Source organism: Antechinus flavipes, chromosome 4, assembly GCF_016432865.1.
Source record: "Antechinus flavipes isolate AdamAnt ecotype Samford, QLD, Australia chromosome 4, AdamAnt_v2, whole genome shotgun sequence".
In the NCBI taxonomy this organism is placed as follows: domain Eukaryota; kingdom Metazoa; phylum Chordata; class Mammalia; order Dasyuromorphia; family Dasyuridae; genus Antechinus; species Antechinus flavipes.
Window position 1 is genome coordinate 364,272,900 of NC_067401.1, and position 17,075 is coordinate 364,289,974.

General features: G+C 45.1%; 2 protein-coding genes across 3 annotated transcripts; both read right to left on the bottom strand.

Annotated features, from left to right (window-relative positions):
- Positions 1-7,255: 7,255 nt before the first annotated feature.
- TSTD1 (thiosulfate sulfurtransferase like domain containing 1) lies at positions 7,256-8,853 on the bottom strand. The gene is made up of 4 exons (XM_051998218.1): positions 8,717-8,853; positions 8,488-8,616; positions 7,533-7,695; positions 7,256-7,421 (listed from the first exon to the last, which is right to left on the bottom strand). The coding sequence occupies exons 1-4, from the start codon at positions 8,811-8,813 to the stop codon at positions 7,373-7,375; spliced, it is 438 nt and encodes a 145-aa protein (XP_051854178.1). The 5' UTR covers positions 8,814-8,853; the 3' UTR covers positions 7,256-7,372.
- A 466-nt stretch (positions 8,854-9,319) lies between these two features.
- On the bottom strand, positions 9,320-15,758 carry USF1 (upstream transcription factor 1). Of its 2 annotated transcripts, XM_051998216.1 has the most exons (11): positions 15,624-15,758; positions 12,779-12,871; positions 12,539-12,588; positions 12,295-12,410; positions 11,945-12,046; positions 11,489-11,684; positions 11,137-11,224; positions 10,923-10,981; positions 10,711-10,805; positions 10,314-10,442; positions 9,320-10,079 (listed from the first exon to the last, which is right to left on the bottom strand). In XM_051998216.1, the coding sequence occupies exons 2-11, from the start codon at positions 12,784-12,786 to the stop codon at positions 9,990-9,992; spliced, it is 933 nt and encodes a 310-aa protein (XP_051854176.1). In that variant the 5' UTR covers positions 12,787-12,871; positions 15,624-15,758; the 3' UTR covers positions 9,320-9,989. The 2 variants fall into 2 exon arrangements, with proteins under 2 accessions (XP_051854176.1, XP_051854177.1); XM_051998217.1 differs by lacking the exons at positions 12,539-12,588; positions 12,779-12,871; positions 15,624-15,758 and having other exon boundaries at positions 12,326-12,412.
- Positions 15,759-17,075: the final 1,317 nt, after the last annotated feature.

Sequence of the window (17,075 nt, forward strand, 5' to 3'; positions counted from 1 at the left end):
CTTAGAAGGTCAACAGGAAAGTTCTGTTGCCCTAGGGTGGGAGAACAGTACAACCACAGCTCCAAGAGCAGGTGTTGGGGCTTCTTGGAAATTGGAGCAGGTACTGGGGCCTAGGAACAGCATTGGTGATTTCCAGACCTCCAAGCCCACAAACACCAAAAACAACTTGGAAGGTTAATAGGAAAGGTTTGTCTTAACTAAAGTGAGAGAGTCTTGGGGAAACTAGGAAACCAGGATGAACTTTGGGAACCACTGAATTAGTATGGGCGGCAACAGGTGCTTTTGGAGGTCTCTGGGCAGTTGGGGAGTGGGGGGAGAGGGTTGAGCAGCTGGTCAGAAGGAGGTCTCTTTCCTAGCACTGAGGTAGGAGTCCCTTGCTTTGCCCATACTCAGAGCCAGGACATCATTCTGGCTCACAGTCACAGGGTGAGGGAGAGCACTAACCCATTAGAATTTATAGCCAAGATGATTTCAGAAAGGCCTGGAGAGACTTACATGAACTAATGCTGAGTGAAATGAGCAGGACCAGGAGATCATTATATACTTCAACAACATTACTATATGATGATCAATTCTGATGGACCTGGCCCTTTTCAACAATGAGATGAACCAAATCAGTTCCAATAGAGCAGTAATGAAGTGAACTAGCTACACCCAGCAAAAGAACTCTGGGAGAAGACTATGAACCACTACATAGAATTCCCAATCCCTCTATTTTTGCCCACCTGCAAGTAGTAAGTGCTTAATTGGAAAGCAGAGTCAAGATGGAGTAAAGGCAGGGACTTGACCTAGCTCTTGCCCACTATTTGTGGGCTAATTGTACACTATTTCAGAGTCTGATTCTTTCTGTACAGCAAAATAACTGTTAGGACATGTATACTTATATTGTATTTAATTTATACTTTAACATATTTAACATGTATTGGTCAACCTGCCATTGGTGGGGGAGGGAATGGGGGGAACAAGGGGGAAAAGTGGAACAAAAGGTTTGGCAATTGTCAATGCTGTAAAATTACCCATGCATATAACTTGTAAGTAAAAAGCTATTAAAAAAAAAAAAAGAATTTATAGCCAAAGTGGATGGTGGACCCTCCACAATTGCAGAGAGGAGTGCTTGAGGTCAAGAGAGTAGTAAGCACACTTCTTGGATTATACCTCCTTGGAAGAACTGAAAACTTAAAGGTCTCTAGAAGGACCTCTGCATGGAACATTGAACCCTCCACCCTGAAAACAGAGCCCTAGCTAAAAGCCAAGTAATAGGCTTGGAAAATAGAGAAACAACAGAAAAAGATTCTGCCCATAGAAAATTACTTCTTGTTTGTCCTTTATTCTCAAAAATGATCCACAGCATCAGGATACACAAATGAATTGGATTTAAAAGCGGGAGGCTGCATAAAGTCACCTGTCTCACTTTCCCCTCTAGAGCCATCAGGGTCTAGTGGCCAGATATAGATCAGGACGACTGAACATGGCCTTCCATGCAGTGGGAGATCTGGGCTTTTTAAGCTAAGGTCTTCAACAGGCCTCAGTCCATGCCCATCCAGTGATTTCCATGAATAGGCAGCAACTAAGGCAAGGAATGGCCTCTTTCAACCTAGTCAAGGCAAAACAAAATATATACTCAGAAGACAACAAAGACAAAGCTACATTCAAAACCACCAAGAAAAATAAGAATGGGTCTCAGGTCTTGGAAGAACTCAAAAAAGATTCTGAAAATCAAGCAAGAAAGGGAAAGAAAAAATTGGGAAGAGAAATGAGTGATGCAAAAGGAAATAGAGAAAGCCAATGAGAAGAATACCTTAAGAAGCAAAGTTGGACAAATGGAAAAAGTACAAAAAGCTCAATGAGGAAAATAATTATTTAAAAATTAATTTTGAGCAAATGGAAACTAATGATTTTATGAGAAATCAAGAAACAAAAAACCCAAAAGAATGAAAACTAGAAAACAATGTGAAATATAGGAGAGATAATTTTTAAATTGGTCTACATGAAAGCCATGATCAAAAAAAAAAAAAGTACACATCTTTTTTTTAAGTTTTTATTTTCAAAACATATGTATAGTTTTCAGCATTCCCCCTTGCGAAACCTTGTGTTCCAAAAATTTTCCTTCTCTTCTCCCCATTCCCTCCCCTACATAGCAAATAATCCAAAATATGTTAAAAATGTGCAATTCCACAATTATCTTGCTGCACAAGAAAAATCAGATCAAAATGGAAAAAAATGAGAAAGAAAACAAAATACAAGCAAACAACAAAAAGGGTGAAAATGTTATGTTGTGATCCACACTCAGTTCCCCTAGTCCTCTTTGTGGGTACAGTTGATTCTCTCTTCTCATAACATCATTGAAACTGGTCTGAATCATCTCATTGTTGAAAAGACCCACGTCCATAAGAGTTGATCATCATATAATCTTCCTATTGCCATGCACAATGATCTCTTAGTTCTGCTCATTTCACTTAACATTAGTTCATGTAAGTTTCTCCAGGCCTCTTGGAAATCATACTGCTGATCGTTTCTTACCAAACAATAATATTCCTTAACATTCATATACCATAACTTATTCAGCCATTCTCCAAGTGATGGGCTTCCACTCACTTTCTAGTTCCTTGCCACTATAAAAATGGTGGTTACAAACATTTTGTGCCTGTGGGTCCTTTCCCCTTTTTTATGATTTCTCCATAATACGGACCCAGTAGAGACACTGCTAAAACAAAGAGTATGCACTGTTTGATAGCCTTTTGGGCATAATTCCAAATTGCTCTCCAGAATAGTTGGATCAGTTCACAGCCCCACCTACATCCCCTACAGCATTTATTATCTTTTCCTGTCATCTTGGCCAATCTGAGAGGTATGTAATAGTACCTCAGAGTTGTCTTAATTTGCATTTCTCTGATCATTAATCACTTAGAGCATTTTTTCATATGACTAGAAATAGTTTTAATTTCTTCACCTGAAAATTGTCTGTTCATGTCCTTTGACCATTTATCAGTTGAATAATGGATTGAATTCTTATCAGCTTGAGTAAATTGTCTATATATTTTAGAAATAAGATCTTTATCAGAATTCTTAGATGTAATTTTCCCCCTAGTTTACTGCTTCCCTTCTAATTTATCTGCATTGGTTTTGTTTGTACAAAAACTTTTTAATGTAATATAATCAAAATTATCTATTTTGTCTTTCATAATGTTTTCTAGTTCTTTGATCATAAATTTCTTCTTTCTCCATAGATCTGAGAGGTAGACTATTCTTTGTTCTTCTAATTTAGTTATAGTATAGACAGAACTCTTTATGTCTAAATCATGAACCCATTTTGTGGGTGTGGATCTATAGCTAATTTCTTCCATACTAATTTCTAATTTTCCCACCAATTTTTTCAAATAGTTCTTCTCTCAGTAGCTGAGGTCTTTGGGTTTATAAAACCCTATATTACTACTATAGTTATTGACTTATATTTTTTGAATCTAACCTATTCCACTGATCAACTACTGTTTCTTAGCCAGTACCAAATGGTTTTGATGACCACTACTTTATAATATAGTTTTAGATCTGGTACAGTTAGGCCACCTTCATTTGCATTTTTTTTCATTAATTTCCTTGAAATCCTTGACTTTCATATTCCTGGAGTCAGGAAGACACATGAATTCAAATCTTACCTCAGATACTTATTAGCTATGTGATCCTAGGCAAATCACTTGATTCTGCTTGCCTCAGTTTACTAAATTATAAAATAAACCAGGGAAAGAAATGGTAAATCATTCTAGTATCTTTGCCAAGAAAGCCCCAAATGGAGTCATTGGACACAACTGAACACTAATAAATCATTTAGTAAATGCTGTTTTCATTCCTTCACTCATTCACACCTTTTTATCAAATAGCATAATATTTGTTAGATACTTAGCACAGTACCTAGCACATCTTAGATTCTTTTTCTTTCCCTTTCCTTCCCTTAATACCCAAGTCAAATTTATCTTATTGCATTAAGAGTTATAGGTCACTACTATCTATACTTAATGCATTTGTATGTACATGTCTGAAACTAGGAATTTGATTGCTACCATTTTCTTAGCTGTATTCGTTGCTGTAAATTATTGATCTTCATTGACAGTCTTCTTTCTTGATTGTACAATCATATTTCTGAAATTTAGATTGGAGAAATTACGTGAGCAGTTTTATCCCTGACCTTCATTTTATCAAGTCTTGTTAAGAACCAAGATCCAATTCCATGATTACTTGCCGAGCTGCAAACACAACAGAGAATTTGGGGTGCTGGAGGCTAGAAATATTCCAAAGAAGGGGAACAGTATGTGTAAAGACAGAAAGATAAAGTGGGTGCTGAATTGGGAAAGGAAATCTGCAATAATGGCATAGAGGGTTGATGTTGAGGAGTAGTGGGAGATGTTTGAATAAAGAAGTTGCAGCCAAATCATCTATTTGGCTTTGAATAATAGGCTAAGGATTTTAAATGTTGAGAGGCAATGGTATAATACAGTTTTGGACATGGAACCTGGGATCAAATCCCAGCATGGACATTTACTATTAAGAGTATAACCATGTCAAGTCACTTATTCCTAATGTACCTGTTTTCTCATGTGTTAAAAAAAAAAAAAATTAGGTTACCAATGCCCATAGCATCTACCTCATATCTTTATTGTGAAACTTGAATAGTATGTTTGTAAACATTAAAATGATGTACAAAATCAGCTATTATTTGAAACAATAGGCAATATGGAGCTGTACTTTTTTCCCTTTTCTGTATACTAGTTGCTACACCAAAGGATTGTTGTTAGGGAACAAATGAGGTATTTGTAAAAAGCATTTGGCACAGTTCCTGGTACATGGTAGGCATTATATACATGCTTATTTCCTTCCCTCACTGTAGTGACAGGAAAGGGATGTTGCAGGAAAATTAGTCTGGCAATCTTGAAGATCTTGAAAACAAACAAAAAAAAGTTTGGAAGCTGGTACAAAAAAATTCAGGAATAAGTTGATATGGATCTAATCTGGAAAGTGTGAAGGAGGGAAATCACAAGAAACTTTGGGGCAGATAAGGATAGATGAAGTAGAGAGCTGGAGTACATTATATTTGCAAAGCTCAGAGCTGATGTTTTTCATTCTCCCATAAGTAAGTGTAGTGTAGCAGTAACAGAATAGTAGTTGTAATGGTAGTGTAAGCACTAACAGAATAGGTTTAATGTTTTCAACAGCCAAAGGGGCTTGTTTGGCAAGACAGGGAAGAATAACATTATCTACAATGGCAAGGATATAATTATAACTAGGAAATATGAACATTTTGGCCCAATCACTTGGTTCTTGGACTTTCTCCAACTATGTTCAAAATGCACAGGTAATTAAAAAAGGGATTGCAAGTATTTGCAGGTCATAAGTGAAGAAAGTAAGAAAATTGCTAGGATTTAAACAAGAGATGGTATTAAGTATCCAAAAGAACATTACAAGAAATGAAAGAAAAACATGTGACATCTTCTCTGGGATTTTCAAGACTAAAACTAGGGCTCTACTTAGGGTAGGCTAGGAGCTGTCTTTCTTAAGAGTAGGGAATACAGAGCAAAGTGTGCTGGATGGTGAGTTAGAAAATTTGGGCTCAAATTATCCCTTAAGGTTATATAAATCTATAGAAGTCACTTATCCTGAAACTCTTATCTTTAAAATGAGGGTATTGGGCACAGGCCTCTAAAATCTCTTTCAGTTTTAAATTTGTAATCTTATGATAGAATGTGATTAGTCAGAGGCAAGAGAGTTATGTGACAAGGAGAATGAGGTCCACCGAAGTAGAATTCCCTTCTTCCTTAATGTAGGAAAGCTTCTAAGACAGTGGATTTTAAAATGAATCAAGGAAAAAGATGACTCAGAATAAAGGAGTCTGGTGTGGTGAAAAAAGCCTCAGATTATATTGTAATTTTGAGATCTACAGTCAGGTCCCAGACTTGCACTTAATTACCTGTGTTATCTTGAGCAAAGCACTCCAACTCTCTGGAATTTGTTTTATCACTCAAAATGGGGACAATGATACTTAAAATCTTTCACAGGGTTTTGTGAGGAGAGCACTGTATAAATCTTAAAATTCCACATAAATGTGATTATTATGCAAGGGAGAAGAGATAAAAGGAGCACAAGACTAAGGAGGGTCTTGGGAAATCAATGATTAGATCGATGATTAGATCTCACTGGTCATCCAGACTTCACTTTTACAAGAAAAAGGAGGAAACGTTTAGACAAAACAAAAACAAACTTCAATGAGAGTTTGGGGATTGGGTTATAGGAAATATCTAATTACTAGGGCCTGAGGTCGATTTTGGTACCACAGGAGTCCAGTTCTAAGAATAGAACCTGTTACCTGTGAGCATGTATACACACACACACACACACACACACACACACACACACACACACACACACACAAAATTTTGTTGTTATTCAGTCATGTCCAACTCTGTGACACATTTGGGGTTATTTTGGCAAAGATACTCAAGTAGTTTGCCATGCATTCTCCAGCTCATTTTGCAGATAAAAAATCTATTAAGTGACACGCTCAAGATTACGCAGCTGATATGACTAAGGCTGGACTGGAACTCAGGAAGAGGAATTTTCCTGACTCCTGGTTTAGCCCTTTATTCACTATGTCATGTAATTATCTTAGATATACAGATGTGTGTGTGTGTGTGTGTGTGTGTGTGTGTGAGTGTGTGTGGAGGGAAGAAGTTTAAAAGGAAGCTCACACAGCGGCTAGAGCACTGGGCCTGAAATCAGGAAACGTTCCAGTATTTTAACAAGAAAATCCTAAAATGGGACTACAAAGAGCTGACACAACTGAAACAACTCCATCTCCCCCACACACACACACACTGCTACCTGCTGTACATAAGTAGTGGGGATGGGGATCACTACATATCCCAAGCATAGACACAGAGAGGTGTGTGAGTGTACACCTGCATATACACTGGCATGTCGGCACTGCATTCACATGTGCACGTATATGCAGGCATGCTCCAGTTCCTATGTCTGCGTATCTGTCAGGAGCCATTGCTTTTTCAGCAGCGGAGATGCATCTGAATCGGAGAGGCAGTGCCTGTGGAAGAATCATCATACTTCTCAAAGAACTTTATTTGTGTGGATGGACTTGAAGGCAATGGAGGCAGGAGGAAGAGACAAACAGCCAAGAGCTGGACTGCCACAAAAGTGTCTATTTTATCATTATTACTACTGGGGTTGGAAGAAGGACCAAGGAACAGACTAAACGTTTGCAGGTTTCTCCATTAAATACTCTTTATTAGTTACCTTGTGGACACAGCATTGTACCCATATACAGCAAGGTTACTGGGGGAAGAAGGAAGGTATCGGTGTTCCCTCCTTTTAACTAACCCTCCTTTGCTTGCCATGCCCTATAGTTATCTTCATAATTAGCCCTGTGGAAAGAAAAATGACAGGAGCGTGAGTGATGGAAGGCAGTGTGGACCCACCGTCTCCAAACACTGACTCGTGCTTCTGGCTCCTTCCCCTGGCCCCTTTTCCCATACCCCAAATATTCAAGTTCCCTGGCAGTCTGCATGGCATGGCACTCGTTGCTGCCAATCTGGCAGAAGAAGACCAGGTTCTCTTCTTCCGGTCTCGGCTTCTCGGCAAAGTAGGTAGCCTGGAAATCGGCAGGTTCCATGCGAAGGGCGTTCTCCAGTTCTGACACTAGGAAGGAAGAAGTGGGGGAGAATGGAGAAGAAAGAGTTAAGGAGGGACCAGACTGGTCTGCCTTGATGTCAATCCATGGCCTCAGAAACCAAAGAAATAAATGACGCACAGCTCATTCTCACTCTACACAAATACTCATCAACGCGTATACGCATTCGTACAGAATGAAAAACCAGCTCCTGCTCCAGAGAGCCACGGAATCTGCCTCACCAGCCACAGATTCTAAGCTCCCCACGGAGAAGCAAACAGGCAGACATCCAGCTCTGCAGCCCCTTCCCTCTGTAAATGATCTTGCGAACAAGATCCCCCCACCCCTACGAGCCGATGGGTGGATTCCCTCTTCTCTCCCCTCCCCCCACGCTATCTTCCCTCGGTTTCACGGCCGACGGCTGCGGCTGGCACACCCCCCCTCCCCCCCTCCCGCCCCCGCATTGCACAGCTATTGCGTGCACCAGCCCCCGGACCCAGGCCCTGCTAGGCTAGCCGAGGCAGGCGCCGTTTCCCCTCCCCCCGCCCCCGCCCCGCCTCGCACAGCTATTGCGGGTCTCATCTCCCACACCCCGGCCCTGAAAAGCTGGTCCCTACAGGTGCCATACCCTCATCCCCCAACTCCCCCACCCCCGCATTGCACGGCTGTTGCTGGCACCGTCCCCAGCCCCGCAGTCTAGGTCCCGCAAAGCCCGGCTGCTGCGGGCACCATTTTCGGCCCCGCCCCGCATCCCCTGGATGCCGCAGGAGCTTTTCCTTGCCCGCACTGCGGAGCCGCTGCGGACACCGGCCCCCTCGTACCCGGGATGTTGAGCGCCCCGGGGATGGTCCCTGCTGCGGACTCCTCCCGAGAGCGCACATCGATGAGCCGGACCCGGTCCCGATCGGTGGCCAGGATGGAGCGAAGCTCCGGGAGCGACATGGCCGGGGCTGAAGCGAGGAGAGAGGGAAAGGGCTGAGCATTTTCCTTACCCCTCATCTCCCTCTCCTCAAAAAAACCCGGGCTCGGACCCCCTCATTCCCACATTACCTCGGCTCATGTTGCGGACCTCCATGGCGTAGCGGCCCCCTTCGGGGAGGGCGAAGGGCCCGGCCTCGATGCCCACACCATTACCGTTCGGCAGCATCTTTGCTCCGGACTGCTACCGATGGAACCGGAAGAGCCCCCAGGATTCACAGTGCCCGGCTAAGCTCCGCCCCCATCCCCATGGTAACAGGAGCCAAGGCACTGCAGCCTTCTCACTGGGCAAACTCCCTGCCTAGGGCGGGGGTCATTGCCGCAGAATTCTTGGTTTAGCAAAAAGCTTAGGAGCTATCCACTCCCCCTCCCATTCTGCAGATAAGAATACTGAGGTCCAGGATTAAGTGACCCGCCCAAGGTCCCCTGGAGCTGCAGTCTCCCTAGAACAAGCCCAGTCCTTCGGTCCCAGAGTCGGCCGTCTCCATCACAGCAGACCTCTGGCCCCACAAGACAGGTTCTTCCTATTCTGGAGGGCTGCACAGCTCCACGCCTCTACGAGTTTGCACTTCTCAACACAGGAAGGGTCCATCGGCTCCCCAACCCCATCAATTTTCTCCCCACTCCTAGCCCTCCCCCTCCCACCCTGTCACCCCACAGAACACTAGAGACAACTGTGGCTCTGAACAATTTTATCTTTCTCTTAAAAAAAAAAAAAAAAACCAAGGGAAAAAAAAGGGGAGGGGATGTGAAGCCCCAAGAGGGAGAGCAAAGAACAGCACCTCTGCCCGTTCTTGCTCCCATCCCAGAGATTTCTGGGCCCTAATTCCTTTTCCAGCTCTAACATTCAGTACCTCAGCTCCCCCACCCTTGCTAAAGTCTATCCCCTTAGGGGACTTAATCTCAGGAACCTTAGAGCTTCCAATTGTGCCTCCCCTATTGGTTAGAGAATGGAGGCTCCAGTTCTCAAATGCAACAGAGAGTTTCCACCTGTCCATCTCTCTAGCTACATGCTCAGAGTAGTCACATAATAGGCCATGAGTGTGTGATATCCAGAGTAGAAATAGCACATGCATGTGCAAGACAAGCACAAGGGCCCAGGGAGAAGGGAGAAAAGGAAGGCTGTTTTCAGGTATGTGCCTGTCCTTTTGTGCCACACTCAAAGCTGAAGGCCAAGGGCGTCACGGGGCCACAGTTCCTTCAGGTGCTTCAGCAACTCTCACAGCCCCACTCCTCATGAGGGCAGTGGGAGGAGAAGGTACAGGTCAAGTCCGGTGCTCCCGGCTGCCTGCAGTCCTAGGGAAGGGGCTCTGGTGCCCAAGCCTGATGTAAAATTCCTCAGGGTTTAATTGGCATCATTCTTGATGACAACTTCCACTCCATGGTGTCGCAACTGAGCTCGTAGCAAGAGATTTTTATTCTTCAGATCCTCCACCTGGCCAGAAGAGAGGGAGGTTAAAGGGGGTCTCCAGGGAGAATTAGGAAGTGCTTTACTTGTTCAAGGGAAGAAGGCCTGGACAGACAAAATGAAGGTGAGAACAAAATCCCTCCAGGCCCAACACCAGATTGTCCCAAACACTTCAATATATCTGCCTCTGGGAATCTGGGCCAGATTGGGGTAAAGGAGAGGGAGAGGATATTGTTCAAAGAAGACTTGGGGATGTCTGACCTGTTGTCGAAGGACTTTGTTGTCCAGCTGCAGCTGATCCAGCCCCTGCAATTCCTCTGACAAACGATGGTTGCTCTGTCGAAGCTCCTGGATATAATCACAGGCTTTGGACAGGATGCCACCTTTACTCTGCAGAAAACAAAGGATGAGTTCTAGGATGTTGGGTTTCAAGGTGACTTAGTGAGGTCCTGTCTTCTGAGAGCCATCCTTATTTTGGAACTCTGAATGGAGTACAAAAGGGAGCACTACCCTAGGTGAAGGAAAACAATCTCCCTTCTTCACTCTATGCTTTAAAGGGAAATGAGGGACATCTCTCAAAGTAGCTGTGGACCCCTACCACCTCCATTACCACCACCAAGAGAAAGGCCCAGAACATTCAGCAGGGTCTTCCCCTAACCTGGCCAGACTTGGTGTTCTCCATGGAACAGTCTGGGATGATCTTTGACAGCTGCACAATCCAGTTATTGATTTTGTCTCTGCGGCGACGCTCCACTGAAATTTGGAGAAGGCAGGATGATTTAGGGAGCACCTGCAAGGTAAATCTACCTACCCTCCCCCACCCAGAGAACTCTGACAGCCTCATCCACCCAAGTCACCCACTCCAAGTACCTTCATTGTGCTGAGCTCTTCGCTTCTCGTCTCGAGTTGTCCGAGGAGCTTCTGATTTCCTGAAAATAAAACATGGGGTGACCACCGTGAGAGGAGAATAATAACACAGGATGGGAAAGACATTTTGGGGCGAGGATTTTACACATGGAAACTGGGAGGGGGCATGGGCATTAGGGTAACTCACGAGAAATGAAGAGAGGCAAGGGTCACTCACGGGGAGTAGGGGTGTGTCCTAGGAGCAATGGAGCGCTGGGTTCCCCCCTGAAGCACTTCTTGGGGTGACATCATCACAAAGAACTGACCTGTAAAAAAGAAACATAGAAAGGGGTTACATTAGGTCAAGGGACATGAAACCCTATCAAGTTCTCTATCAAAAAGATAAAACTTCCTTTCCTCACATGGCTATATCAATATGCTCTAATACCTCAGCATATGCCCCAAACCCACATCCATCTCATCAACATTAGGAAGAAGGAATATCCAATTCTACCAGGTCTCCGATATCCCATTCTTTATAGCTTATGCTAGCCCCTCTTTTATTCACCCACCATTAAGATATATCTCACCAGTTCCAGGAGGAGTAGCTTGTCCCAATAGTGCCTCAGAGCCTTGTGTGGTAACAACAGTAGCTGTGCTCCCAGCACCAGCCCCACCAGCCCCTTCCCCAACTGCTGTACTGGGAAAGTAGGTGTAGTGTGTTTCTGTGGCTGCTCCCTCTGTCTCCACTGCATCTTCACTGGTGAATGCCCCCTGGATGACTGCCTAGGAAAAGGTTAAAAAGGTGAGTTTCAATCACATCCTTCTTTCTGCCACTAAATTCTTATGATTCTAACACCTCAGAGCTGTACCTCTAAGGAGGGGGTACCTTTTTTAACTTAAGGACTACAGCAACCCTAGCCCCTCCCTCACTACTCTGTGAATCCAAGGACCCTCCCCTGGACTCCTATTCCATCTTACTGGTCAATCCCCATCTCACCTTTCTCAGAGTCAAGCCTGCTCCCCAAGCTCATATTCCTTCATACCTGGGTCATAGACTGGGCGGCAGGGTAGCCGCTGATGGCACCAGTGCCTTCAGTCTGGCCATCCAGCTGCCCCTCAGCCACCTGGATCACTCTGTACATCACCTGAGAGAAGGAGAAAAGTAGAAGAGAAAAAAGTAACTACTGGGAACCTTAGGGAACTCTTGAAAGAAGAGCAGGGGATCCTCCAAGAAACAAATCTCCTTTACTATTTCTACACAAACTAGGCACAGAGAGTTCAAATCAGAATAGTCTCATTCTCCACTCAGATAAGGTCTCCCCAATCCATATTAACTGCCTCCCTCAACCCAGACCCCATAGCATTTCTGTGGCTCCCTGGGGCCCCCCCTTACCTGGCCCCCATTCTCAGTGCGGAAGACGTACTTGACGTTGGGGTCAGGGAAGGTGGCAGCTGACTGAATGCTGGCGATGGCCACACTGGTTGGATCTTCACCAGTTGCCACTGCACCTGATATTGGATTAGTAGAGAAAGGTTTCATAAACTCTTGAGTCTCTCCTGCCATTCATGTCACATGTAGAATAATGGGCTTGATGGGAATGTTGATCCCATTTCTGATCCTCCGATTCCCAACTTACCTTCCTGGATCTGCACAGTACCCTCCTCTGTTTCAGCTGCTTTTTGCTGCCTATTGTGGGGGGAACAAGATGGAAAAACAAGGGGAAGAAGCAGTGAGCAGCAAGTTCAGGCCTTGGCACCTCCTGGCACCCATATTCAATGGCATTTTCAATACAGCACAGCTGAAATTAAGATTCAGGAGGCTACAATTCAGGTAACACTTTACAGGGACCTCACCTCCTATCCCACCCTTAACTCACCCCTTCATCTCTCTGCCAGAGGGCACATCCGAAGGGTTGTTCTTTTTCTTAAAGTCTTTGTACCTTCTGCCTCACAATGCCTTGTTGTAAATCCTGGGAAAGAATGGGGGAGAGGGAAAGAAGAGAACAAGATAACTTATTATGATGTTATGAAAACTTATTATGAGGTTATGAACCTAAGTAGGCCCTCTTTTGCTGAGACCCAAATAAACTACTCATATGGCAGACCATTTTCAATAAATCTCCCTTTCCTAATCCCAAGAGTTGAGGTAGTAGGTGAGAAGAACATTTTGTGCACAAAGTTGTATCCTCCTCCTACTTCTAACCCAAGTAATAAAAGTTATCTGGAGTGCCGGGCACAAAGGTTTATAAACAGCAGTTTTCCTGAATGTATTATTAATATTATTTTGCTATGCTAAGACAGCAGTTTCATGGAGCTCAATTATATTCAAGCATAGTCATGCTGGCAAAACATCACCATCAATGTAAAGAAATAATGATTTACTCTATTCGGTAATGTTTCCTCAGGCTACTTAAGAGATCCATAATGATTTAGATTTTTGGCTCTACTTGGGCACACTTAGAGAAATCTTTTTCTTTAGGATAGGAAAATTGGGTTGCAGCAGCAGAAAATAAGACCAGGCTAGGTTTTCTTTCAGTTCTACCCTCAAAGACTTTAAGTTAAGAGTTTCTAAGATCAAACCCTTTGAGAAACAATCTTGTGCCCGGGAATCGGCATCCTGAAATTTCCTTCTCCCTTAATTCACCAAGTATTTCTTGCCTGATGATGTCTTTATGGTAATACCATAATAAATGCTTTATTTCTCAGAAAACGAATTTTAGTACACCATTGGGCTCAAGATTGTACTGCTCTAAAACAGAAGGGGAATAAAGTGAAAATATACCCACAAGCTATCCTGGTACTCTCAAAACCTTCTATTTCCCAGCTTGGGAAGAGAAATAGTCAGAGACAGATGGCACTGTCAAATCCTGGCATCTAACAGCTTCTACTAGGAAGATTATGATTTATAAATTCAACCCCCTTTAATAAAACAAGGCACCTAACCCAAAGAAGAAATACAAAAACACACCTTCCTCCCTTCTTTGCACACGTAGGGGCTTGTGAGTGTGGAATATTATGGATAACATCATACTTTTTTTCCAATGTGTTGTTTAGTTTTGATGAACTGTTTTCCTTCCTCCCTTTTACACTATGTTTACAAGGAAAGGTTTTTTGAGAAGGATAGAAGGTAGGAATACATTAGGAAATATAGGCCAGAGGACAAGTCCCAGAGCCAAGAGAAAGTGGTTTAAAAGGGGAACTGAGAAGTAAAAGTGAAACTTTAAAAGGAAGTAAAGGGGGTAAGGAAGGGAAAAGGAAGGGAATGGGAAGGGGGGGGGGGGGAATGGGAAGGCAGGGAGCTCTTCTAACCAAAGAAAATTCCTGCAAAAGCTTTCAAGTTCTCTCTCTAAAACACATTGTCCTAACTTCTGGGGGAGACAGTAGAAGAGAGTACTAGAGTACAGCAACGTCTTACCTAATCTCTCTGCCACCCACATCTACCAATGGCAACTGAGGGCACCAGAGGGAGGTCAGAACCCAGTTGGAGAGACATTAATTACTAAGAGAGAAATAGTAATGGCTGGATACCAGGAAATGCTCTCTATCAGGATTGCATGGGGCTCAAGTTGGGGGGACTCCAGGACGGAACAGAAGGAAACTGGACTTGTCAACATATTCAGGTTTAATAAGAAAACTTAGGAGTCTAGGAAAGTCTAAAAGACTTATAAATACCAGGATAGAACTCATGAGTCAAGCCTTCCAGCCTGAAAATCTGACCTCTCTTTCTCTTCCTCCCCCCTCCTTCTCTCTTTTTGTTTGTTATCTTTCTTTTTCTCTGCTTTTCTCCCTCCTCCCCCTCTCTTCTTTTTCTTTCTTCCCTCCTGCCTTTTCTCCCTGTATCTCTCCCTCTCCCTCCCCCACCGATCGACCACTAGTGTGAATGGCGTCCTCATTGCACGTCTACACTCCACTGTGACTCTTCTTGACCAATCCCCTATTCACTCCTGTTCCCTCAACAATTTCGAAAGAAGCTTGAGAGGCAAGAGAGGCAGGAGAGAGTCAGAAGAGTGAGGAAGACAGAGTGGGCAGGGGGGAGGAGGGCAAAGAGAGATGAGGGCAGAAAAAATGAAGGGGGGCAAGGAGGAGAGGTGCTGGAGAGAGAAGAGGAGGCTGGAGTAAAGGGATGGGAACTAGGGTGAAAGAGGGCTCCGACGGCCAGTTCAGCCCACCACCACAAGGATGCTGCCCACCCTCACCCGGGGCTCTAGGCGGTCCTGCAGCCCCCGGGCAGGGGTCTGAGGGGCAGCGTTGTCTAGGCAGAGTGGGGGTCCCGGGTCCCAGGCTTTGTAGGAGTTGGGAGGGAATTGAGAGGTCGGAGGAGTAGCCCGAAACAGATGCTGCCCCCGGGGAGCCTGGGAAGGGTATGGGGGCGGGGAGGAGGAGTTGGGGTGGGGGTGGGGGAAGGAATCTAGAAGGGGGGGAAAAGGCGGGGGTGGGGGGAGGAAGTGGTGGGAGAAAGGATCCTGGAGAGGGTCCGGGGGCTAAGGGAGGAGGGGTTGGGGTAGGACCTGGCGAAGCTGGGGAGTGGGCGAGGACAGGGAAGGGGAAGGCTAAGACCAGGACGCGGCCCCTCCCCCACTTCCCAAAAAAACAAAGGCTCGCTCGCACCCTCTCCCTTCCGCAAACCTCCCCCGTCCGAAAGGAAACGAACTACCCAAAGCAGCTCCCCTGCCTCTCCTTCATCACCTAGTCCCTTGGTCCGTCTCCTCGCCCCGCACTCACCAGCCCAGAGCGCCCCGGTAGCCGCCGACTTCCCTCGACCGCGTTCTCCCCCTACGGCCCCAGGTCTCTCCATGGGCAGCCGCTCATGCGCACTGACCAGCTGTCGCCATGTCGGTGCGGGGCGGAAGTGTTTTCCCCAGATCCGCCTACTTCACCAGGAGCGGCGGGGGGCACCGCCTACTTCCGGTTACCGCCATCTTGGTGAGGAGGAGTGCTGCGCAGAGACGCCCTTCTTCCTAGCTGAGGGACAGAAACGACGTTGACCTGTCAAGACGCCTCCCGACTGGGAACGGGCTCGCCGGCATCAAGGGAAAGCGACTGGTTCTTGATTCCGGACAGATGACAATCCTGGCGGTCCATAGCGGGTCGAAGTCTCGATGGAGACCATCTTAAGTCTGGGAGAGATGTTCGACGTGGCCGCCATTTTTGACGAGGGCTTCTCTGGGCGCCATGTTGGGTCTGGGCACCCTCGAGAGAAGAATTTGCAGGCACCTGGCGGAGCGCTCGCGCATCATCTGTCAGGCGCTGGGATTTTAGGCGCTGCCGAAACGCGAGCACTCCAGCTCCTGCGGGGATTGGTTCTCCGGGCACTAGATCCCCTGAAAACCTTTTTCCCCTGGTCTTCCATGACCGCGCCCATCCATGTCAGTGGTCTCCCAAGCATTACTATAGGGCGGGGCTCTCAGTGAACAAACTTTCCCACGATAGCCACATTCAGCCCTTCGATTTAGGCCTAGAGGGTTACTCGGGGCCCAGAAGGGTCAAGTGATGAGATTGCGGCGACTTTAGGGTTCAAGCTAGCCCTACCCCAGCGTTCCGATTCTCAGGCGGGTTTCTATGCACTGCCATGTGACATCTGGTGCCCCTTTCCCCCAGCCCTTAAAGACGTCCTAGTACTGCCCCCCCCCCCCCGGAAGCCTCAAGGCACTTAGAGCTGTGTGACCCAGGCTAAGCCCCTTCACCCCATTTGCCTAGAAAACCCTAAACATGGCCACACAAAGGCAGACACCACCGTAGAGCACATTCAGGAAGAGGCTTATCTTGCTTCGAAGGAATATAAGAATTTGGATTGAGTTGCCATCCTTTAAAAAAAAAAAATTTAAACCATCTCAGTGTCTGTCAACCAACATACCTTTACCAGCATTAATTATAGAAGTAAAAATCTGATAACTCTCCTAATGCCCCATCATTAGAAGTTTATGGTGTGTGACAGCAAAAGAATATTACTGCACTGAAGAAATGATAAATGTATACAAAAAAAGATTGAGGACTGATTTGGAGGATGCTAAATTTTCCTTATTTGTAAAATTAAATTAGTCAATACCGTATCAGTGTTCTTTCACCTCTAAATTCACGAACTTAAGGGGTATTGGGTGAAAAAAAGAGAACAAAATGAATATTGAGCACAACTGTAAATAGCAACAAAATGGAGATATTCAGAAAATACTCTAA